The sequence below is a fragment of the Panulirus ornatus genome, chromosome 15, assembly GCF_036320965.1.
Source record: "Panulirus ornatus isolate Po-2019 chromosome 15, ASM3632096v1, whole genome shotgun sequence".
In the NCBI taxonomy this organism is placed as follows: domain Eukaryota; kingdom Metazoa; phylum Arthropoda; class Malacostraca; order Decapoda; family Palinuridae; genus Panulirus; species Panulirus ornatus.
The window spans coordinates 32,723,086-32,732,390 of record NC_092238.1 but is presented as its reverse complement, the minus strand read 5'-3'; the positions used below and the strand labels follow the sequence as shown (position 1 = coordinate 32,732,390).

Genomic DNA, 9,305 nt, shown 5'->3' with positions numbered 1-9,305 from the left:
CCTCACTCCTACTATCCCTATCTGTATGCTGCAACTTTGCCACTCTCTTCTTTTTTAGCAGATAATACTTTGGCCTTTGCTTGAGCTGTCTTCATGTGTCCTTTTCACCAAGATACACATTTGGCTGCTGCTTCCCACAGTTTCTGTGTGGATACTGGACACTCAAGGATAGGCTGTTATGATATGTCCTTTCCTCAAACAGCTAAGATGTGGAATTCTCTTCCCCTTTTCATCTTTCCCTCTTCTGATAACCTTCTTGCCTATAATAGTTAGGTCAACAAGTGCTTGTGGAACCCTGAATAACTGTTATGTTCTTTTTCTATCCTTTCTTTCCTTTCCCCGAGATGACCTTGACTGAGATGATGTACCAGTGCCATGATGGTAAATGTAAGATAAAAAGGCAGCAGGTTTTAAAGTTTATTATCTTAAATGTCACACAAAGATACAAATGTAACAGACTTGCTAAACACTTCCCCCCTACAAGACAAATTAACTCCATAGATTCTGCCTTAATGGCATTTTAAAGGGTCCTTGAAAATGACAAATTAGATTTTGCTTAAACTGTCCTAGGGCCCAATATCTTATAGGCTCTGAAAATGAGAAGACCCAACTCTCCTTTAATCATCTCAGGGCCCTGTAGCTTAGGAGGTCTATAAAAATGAGAGGATCTGACTTCTCTTAACCCAGTGACTCTAGCTACTTTAAATAGAGTTTTGTTGTAATATAATGTGATTCAGTATAACAATTCTGAAATAAGCACAGACACCAAAATTACTCCTTTTTTTATTCATAACACATACTCTTCCGATATAACACGAGCCCAGCTGGATATGCGCTGTGGGGTGCCCAATACTATTCATACCATGATGTTTACATCAGTTCTCTGTCAGGATTCAAACAGTAAGGTCACATCATTTGCCACTCATAAATTTCTCCTCCAGCCACCACTGTGCCTTAGTGTTCAACAAATACTCCCACTACTAGTTATTTATTTATTGTTATACTTGATCGCCATTTCCCACGTCAGTGAGGTAACGCCAGGAAAAAGATGAAGAAAGACCTATCCACTCATATACACACATACATACATACATACATAACCATACATAAACATATCAGCATATACATACATATGCATACGCATACACAGCCATATCCATTTATAAACATATACATATTCATACTCGCTTGCCTTCATCCATTCCCGGTGCCACCCTTCCCCACAGGAAATAGCATCACCACCCCCTGCATCAGTGAGGTAGCACCAGGAAAATAGACAAAAAAGGCCACATTTTTCACACTCGCTGTCTAGCTATCATGTGAACTTGTTCAAAACAGAGAGAGACCTCTTTTAACTGAGCCACTTGTAACACAGTTTTGCTGTATAGAAATGAAAAAATATTCATTTGAGTCCCCCTCCTCATATTTTGATTTATGAAGATGTAACAGAAGAAGGAGTCAAACAGGGAGTGCTCATCCTCCTCAAAGGCTCAGGCTGGGGTGTCTAAATGTATGTAGATGTCACCAAAATGAGAAGGGAGAGATGAGTTGTATGTTTGAGGAAAGAAATGTGGATGTTCTGGCTCTGAGTGAGACAAAGCTCATGGATAAAGAGGAATAACAATTTGGAAATGTCAGAGGAGTAAAGTCAGAAGATGGTGAGAGGACAAGAGTTAAGGAACAAGTAGCACGACTCTTGGAATGAGTTGTGATAGTGTAAGTAAATGAAAGTAGACAGCAGGAGACAGGTGATTATTAGTGCTAAAGCACTTGGCCACAAGAAGATAGATCATGAGAGGCAAGTGTTTTGGGAGTAGCTGAGTAAGTGTGTCAGCGGTTGTGATGTAAGAGATCAAACATTAATGATAGTTGATTTAAATGCAAATGTGGGTAATGTGGCAATTGGGGGGCATGAAGTTGTGTTATGAATGGAAATTATGAAGAGCTTGTGGAGTGTGCTGAAAATAGACTAGTGATTGGGAATACCTGGTTTAAAAAGAGGGACATATACAAGGATATCTATGTGAGTAGGAGAGATGGTCAGCAGGCATTATTGGATTACATATTAATTGATAGGCATGTATAAGAGATACTTTTGGACATAAATATGTGCTGGTGATTGAATATCAGGAACCTTCATGGAGAATACGATGCTTTGGAAGGTTAATAGAGTGAAAAATAGAGAACAAACGGGAATATCAGAGAAAGGAACAAATGAGGAAGAGGTACCATGTAGTGATGAGGTGAGAAGGAGATGGAGTAAGTATTTTGAAGGATTATTGTATGTGTTTGATGATAAGGGTGGCAAATGTAGGGTGATTGGGTCGGGGAGGTAGGCAAAGTGAGAGAATCATGTAAAATCATTTGGTGAAGAAAGAGGAGAGGTCATTACATAGATGGGTAAAATTAAGTATGTTTGACGGAATAGTAGTCCCAATGTATGGATGCAAGGCATGGAATACAGATGAGAATGTGCACAGAAGGGTGGATGTGTTTAGTTGAGTAATAAAAGGGTAGTAGAGAGGCGTACTAGTAAGAAGACTGGTTGAGAGAGCTGAAGAGGTTGTGCAGAAATGGTTTGGACATAAAGAGAAACACTGAGGAGACGTTGACAAAGCAGATATATGTGTCAGAAGTAGAGGGGGAAACAGAGAAGCAAATGACCTAACTGGAGGTGTAAGGATGCAGTGAAAAGGATTTTAAGTGCTTAGGGCCTGAACATGGATGAAAGGTGTGCTCTGCATAGAGTGAATGGGAGCAATGTGGTATATAAAAGGCAACTTACTGTCAGTGGACTGAACCAGTGAATTTGAAGCAGCCAGGAGAAACTGGAAAAGTCTATGGAGCCTAGTTATAATTTTAATACATTACCATGACAGCTAGAGAATGGTAGAAAGCGAATGAGGCCTTTTCTTCATCTGTTTCTGATGATACCTTGCTAACACAGGAAGTGGCAAACAAATATGATAGGAAAAGAAGAAAAGAAATATAAAAGAAAATAAGAGAGCAAAGACTGCAGACTTTACACAGGAGCAGAAAGCGTACAGGCCTAGATATTGCTCTCATGAAAGATAGGGAAAAAATTTTTAAAAAAGAAACTTGGTGCACCATTGAGAGATCAAGAAAACTTGTATATGGTGAGAAGAAGACTACAAGATGATTAAAATTGTGAGCTGTTGGGTTCTCAAAGTCTGAAACCAACTGGTTTTGTTACTATGTAGACATTTCAGCATAGGAGAAACTGGTTGATGTGAAAGAATTTAGGCTTCTGCAAGTGATGATATGGTAAGACTGCAACAGAAAGGTACAGGCTGAGATTAGAGTAATACAATGGGGAAAATTATGAGGTGCTCTGAGGGCAATAATTAGTGGGAAGAGATAAAGTTAAGTGCTAGTAGCTTACATTAATGGACTACATGTTCTCCTATGTATGAATGCGAGACTCAAGTTTTCTTGGTGTGGGCAGGTAAGGTATTAGCAATAAAGATGAGTAGCCTAAATAGTATAGAAGGATGAAGAAATGAGATATTGTGGGGAAAATGAGTATTTTAAAGTGATCACTGAGAACACGCATGATGAAAGCCTGCCAAGATATTCCATTCATGCAGAGCTGAAGAAGAGCAATGATTACACTGGTTGTAGTCAAAATGGGATGAACCATTCCAAATAAGAGATAGGCAAATCAAGGGAGCAAAATGATAAAGAATACAAATATTCCAGATGAGAACCCCAAGTGAATAATGGCTGACCATTTGTACAAAATGGAATGGTGACTGGTAATACATCTCACTTGACATTTTAAATCTGAGGTATGCACAAAGTGCATGCTTTAAAAGCTATTGTGGGAGGGGATGATTTAATCATACAGCATATACACTTTATCTCATGTATAGAAACAAAATAAAAGAAAAAGAGGTATGAAGGGATATTACAATATCGATAGTTACATTAATGACTAGGAAAGAAATGACAGAGTTTCATCTACTTCAGTAAACTTAATGGCATTATCATCCCATACAAGAGTTTACAAGTACTGTTATAAAGGAATATCTAACATTAACTAGTTTACTAACATTAACTAGTTTACTGACAATTAATTTCATAATTTTGCCTCATATCTCAAATGTTCACAAAATCAGTGCCCTTAAAAATGTTAAGAAACCAGCAATTTTATTCACAATTAAATTGATAAAAACCCACTTTTTCATTGTCTCAAATGTGCCATCTATTGAATAAGGTGACTAATATAAAAGACAGTATCAGTAGTTACATTAATGACTAGGAGAGCAATAACAGAGAGTTTCATCTACTTCAGTAAACTTAATGGTATTATCATCCCATACAAGAGTTTACAAGAACTGAAATAAAAGAGTATCCAACATTAACTAGTTTACTGACAATATATTTCATAATTTTACCTCTTGCCCCAAATGTTTACAAAATCAGTGCCCTTAGAAATCTTATGAAACTAGCAATTTCATACACAAATGACTAACAATCCACTTTTTCATTGTCTCAAATGTGCCATTTATTGAAAAAGGCAACAATAATATAAAAGACAAAGTCAAGAAGAGAAGTGGGACAGTCTTTTTAATACATTTACACCATTCATGCAATTGGAGTATTTCAGTGGCCATATAGGTTAACCAGATATTGTTCTCCAATCCATGATGGCAAAGATTTGGAAAGCACACTTTGGTTTTCATAGATTTAAAAAGAATTGTCTGCACCAAGTGAGTTTAGGTTTACCACACAGGGCTCTGGCTTATAGGTAACATTTTAACAAACAATTTTCAGTCCCACATTCAATTCAATACAGTATGTAAATTGAAAATACTCAAATCTTCCAACACCTTTAATATTTTGGGAAGTGCAGTGTGCAGCAGAATAAAGATCACAACAATGCAGCATGCATAGAATTTAACATATCACAGATGTAAGCATGGACTGTGGTAAAACTAATTTGCACTATATTAAATCATGGGCACAATTTCCTGAGATTGCATCTCTTAACAGTATGCTAACAACTGTGTAATAGAAAAAACAATAGCTATTCAACATAAATTTGGTAACATTTATTTCTATAAAATCTGATGCATAAGAAACAGATTAATTCTACATAACCTCCATTTGGCATAAATGAAAACTTTATGAATCCTTACATCAACAAACAAAATACATACTAATCTTTAATAACAAAATTATGTTAATAGCTTAGGTACTTTCTTCCCTTGGCTAAAAGTGGTTTAAGTTAACATAAAAGTTTATTCTTTTTGAATTTTACATATGTCCTCAGAATTTCTACTAATATTCAAAATTTCTTACACATGCATCTCCAGTAACAAACCAACTTGTTACTGCAAAGAGCAGTTCTTTTCATCTTCTACAAACAATGCTGCAGTATCACTTCCTTGTGATGAGCAACCGTTTAGTATTTCTTTAAGGCTCTCTGCTTGTGACATCAAACGTGTGACCTCATTTTTAAGCAGGTCTTTTCTACGTCCCTTTGGTTCATTTTGAAGAAGATCTAATAGCTTGCCCAAAGCAAGTTGATACTTTTCAAAAGCTAGGGCAAAGTTTCCTTCACGAGCATAGAGTTCTCCTGATGCTGCAATTTCAATGGCAGTTTGAATTTGTGGAGTTGTTGCTGTTAATCTTAAGAGTTCATCACGATTTCCTCGGTACTCAGTACTTCTGAAAGATTCTTGCCTCTCAATTGATGGAATCTTAATATTTTTGATGCTCTCACTCTCATCATTTAGAATTTTCTTTAGCTCCTCTGTTCGATCCATGTACTCTGAAATCTTTCGCCTCAGAGCAACTCGTTTACTTGCATTCCCCTCTACATGGAGAAGTGGAACAAGATATTGCAGTGCTTCAGAGTAATGCCTAGGGGGGGAAAAAATCAGTTATGAAAATAACAAAACAAAAGAAATCTGCTGAAAAACTGGTGGATTTCATTATTATCAGTTTCTGTACTGGACAAGATGCTAAGCTACATAACATTAATTCAGACAACTTTACATGAATAAGCTACAAAACAGTCATTGTAATTCAGACATAAATATCTATCTATCGATTTATATCTCTGATGCACGTTCCCTCCAGGAACTTCCATCAGGGGAGCGGCTGCTGCGGTAAAAGTCTCAATTTATCCCCGCCCTCACATGCCTCCTTTGTATGCAACATTCCACACTCTTCCTCTCACGCCATCCCCTTTATTCATACTATCATCCACTCTCCTTGTAAATTCCTCATCTTGCATTCTTTCCACATGCCCAAACACTCTATTATTCAACACTTGCATACACTTTTCTAAGATACTTAACAGAGTTATATCCCTATAATTGCTACATACATCCTTAGCACCTTTTTTTTAGTATAAAGGAACAGCAATAGCTTTCACCCAACCTCAGGCACAACCTCCTCTTTCCATGCTAAATTACATATCAAATGCATTCAGTCTCACACTTTCTCTGACATACCTAAACATTTCAGCCAAAATCCCAACCACTACAGTGGCCTCTCCTACCTTCAAGCTCCTTATCACCCCTTTTTAACTCCCTCCTTGCCATATGTACCTGCACTTTTATCCTTTTCTTTCCTTCCTACACACCCACACATGTAACAACTACTGCCTCACCTTCTCCCACATTCATCAGTTCTTCAAAATACTCTTTTCCCATCTTCCTTTCGCTACCTCTTCTTGATTAACCAACTCAGCAACTCCCCTGCCTTATTTCTCACATTTACATTTCCGCTCTTAAATGGTCTTAAATGGTCTGTGGGGCCTGGCTGTAGATAGGAAGCTGCAGTTTTGATACACTACACTTGCATCCAGAGAATGTGTGTAAGCAGAAGCGGCTTTCTCCATCTGTTCCTGATGCTACCACACTAGTGCGAGAAATGAAACAATACATGAATAACATTCACGATATGACCTTGATTAAGGCCTCAGTTGTCCATTCCACCTCAGCAAACATTTAAAAAAAAATAATTACTCCAGGCATTCCCCATTTACCATCTTGCCAATTTCATTTAATCCCACCTTTACATTCACATCACCCATTACAACCCCCTTTCCCTCCTAAGCAAACCCATTTACTTAGTTATACAAATTTTCTCAGATATGCTTCATTTCAACCTAACCTCACAGTCTTCATATTCACAGGTCCTATATACACATATCCATGCATACTTCACAGTTCCAATCTTTCCTTTCATGCACACTGTTCTTGATCCATTCCATCCATGCTCTGTAATGCCCTCCCATACTCACAGTGGAAGCACAATTGTACATCCATCTTTCCCTTTTCCCAGGTAATTTTTATTCATACCACTCCTCCTTTCATGCCCTCATACAGTTGGAATTCATCATTTCCATTTCACTAATCTATAAACACCTTTGTCCAAATTTCTTCATTGCTTACTACAAAGCGTTTCATCTTCATTTGACGAAGCCAGGTTTTTCTTGATATTCAGAGCCCTCCCTATTATCAACATATTTTTCAAAATAAAAAATCTTGAACCCAGTCCCAGTTTCTGTCTTAATTTCTTTTCCACAATACATCCCATCATTTCATGTGATATTCTTTCAGATTTGAATGTCAGTAAGATTGAAGGACTGAGCTTGAACATAACCTAAATCATTTAAGTATATTGTGTATCATAAATTATATTCTATTTACCTGAAAGCCTCACTGTACTCTTGACATTCATCAAAATTCACTGCCATAGTGAGGAGGTCTGAAGCCTTAGTCATGCTTTCTGGACCTGGTTTGTGATCAAGGTCTACAAATGGATGCGAGAAGAATCCTTCAAAATCAATTCTCTTGTTCACATCTCGTTGTAGGCAACGTTGTAATAAATCTCGACACTCGAGTGTAATGTTTGTCCCATGTGGTACATCAATGGGTTTTTCTTTCTTAATCTTTTCAATCAGTTCATTCATTGTTTTAGAGGAATACGGTGCTTTTCCAAACAAGCATTCGTAGAGGATGACTCCCACTGACCAAAGATCTACTTTGGCATCATAATGGTGTTTTAGGACTATCTCAGGAGCCATATAAAGAGGGCTGCCCTTAATGGTACAGTTGGTATCATCTTCCGGCATGTGTTGGGCAAGTCCAAAGTCTCCGATTTTGAGGACAGGGTTGCTCTTTGACTTCAGAAGAATGTTTGAAGGTTTGAGATCTAAGTGGCTGAGGTTCTTTTCTCTCATGTACTTGAGGGCTGATGCTAACTGCTGAAGAAATCTCTGGCAGACACTCTCGGATAAACGCATACGAGATTTCACCAGATTAGAGAGATCCCCGCCACTGCAGTACTCCATTATGATGTATATGTATTTGTCATCCCATATAAAGTCTCTCATTTCGACAATGTGCTCATGTTTGAGTTCCTTCAGTATCGCAATTTCTGAGACCAAATTATCAAGAGCAGATTTTGAGAGCCTGGACTTCAAGACACACTTGATGGCAACCACTTCTCTCGTCTGGCCTTTCTTATATGCCTTATATACATCTGCAAAGCTTCCTGAGCCTAATTTTTCTGCAAAGATATAACCTGGTACCTTTGGAGTCTCTGAGGGTGTAGCCATGATGAAGGAATCCCCCCTTACAAGTGTTATCACATTAATTCTGACACTTTGTGTTGTTTCCTGGTAGGTTTATGTGAATCACCTCCTTAATACTATTTTCTCTTCTCTTCGTTTCTCATGCAGTTTACATCAAGATCATATACACACAATTTAAAGGAAATTCCTTTCAATCTCTCGTGATTACTTTCTATTTCCCGTCTTGTTTACATGTTGTTGCAGTGGTGCCAACTCGCTGTCAGTCGACGCTGGTGTCGCTAGATGTTAGCGCTCTGTACTTTGAAGTTTCCATACAACTCTCATATGCTATTAAAAGAATTCCTTGTCATTTATGTTAATACTGGTAGTTTCCGTTTTATCCAATCGACTTTACATTTACCTGCTGATTTAACAGGATTAAGATAGCGATTCTGATATTCGATATCTGTATGTAGGCAGACCAGATAACAGGAACCATGTTGGCGTGATTTGGTTATCTACTGGAGGACAGTACCTATGATAAGCAGATAACATGAGACATGATGCTCCATAAGGTTATCTACTGAAGAACAGTCGCTGGGAAGAATATATGACATGAGACATGATGGTTCATGACTAGGTTATCTACTATAGAACTGCCTGGGAAGAACGGGTAACAGGAGACAAAATGGTTCATGAACAGGTTAGCTATTGGAGAATAGTACCTGAGAATCATATTAATGAAGGCAGA

General features: G+C 37.8%; 1 protein-coding gene across 1 annotated transcript; it reads right to left on the bottom strand.

Annotated features, from left to right (window-relative positions):
• Window positions 1-404: 404 nt before the first annotated feature.
• Window positions 405-9,009, bottom strand: Aduk (Another Drosophila Unc-51-like kinase). Its single transcript, XM_071670743.1, has 2 exons — window positions 7,689-9,009; window positions 405-5,889 (listed from the first exon to the last, which is right to left on the bottom strand). Exons 1-2 carry the CDS (start codon window positions 8,597-8,599, stop codon window positions 5,355-5,357), a joined length of 1,446 nt encoding a protein of 481 aa, XP_071526844.1. The 5' UTR covers window positions 8,600-9,009; the 3' UTR covers window positions 405-5,354.
• Window positions 9,010-9,305: the final 296 nt, after the last annotated feature.

Excerpts from the sequence above, each read along its gene's own strand:
- Aduk (XM_071670743.1), bottom strand. The coding sequence starts at position 8,599 with ATGGCTACACCCTCAGAGACTCCAAAGGTACCAGGTTATATCTTTGCA. Across the intron at positions 5,890-7,688 it reads GAGTACAGTGAGGCTTTCAG|GCATTACTCTGAAGCACTGC; the intron begins GTAAATAGAATA and ends TTCCCCCCCTAG.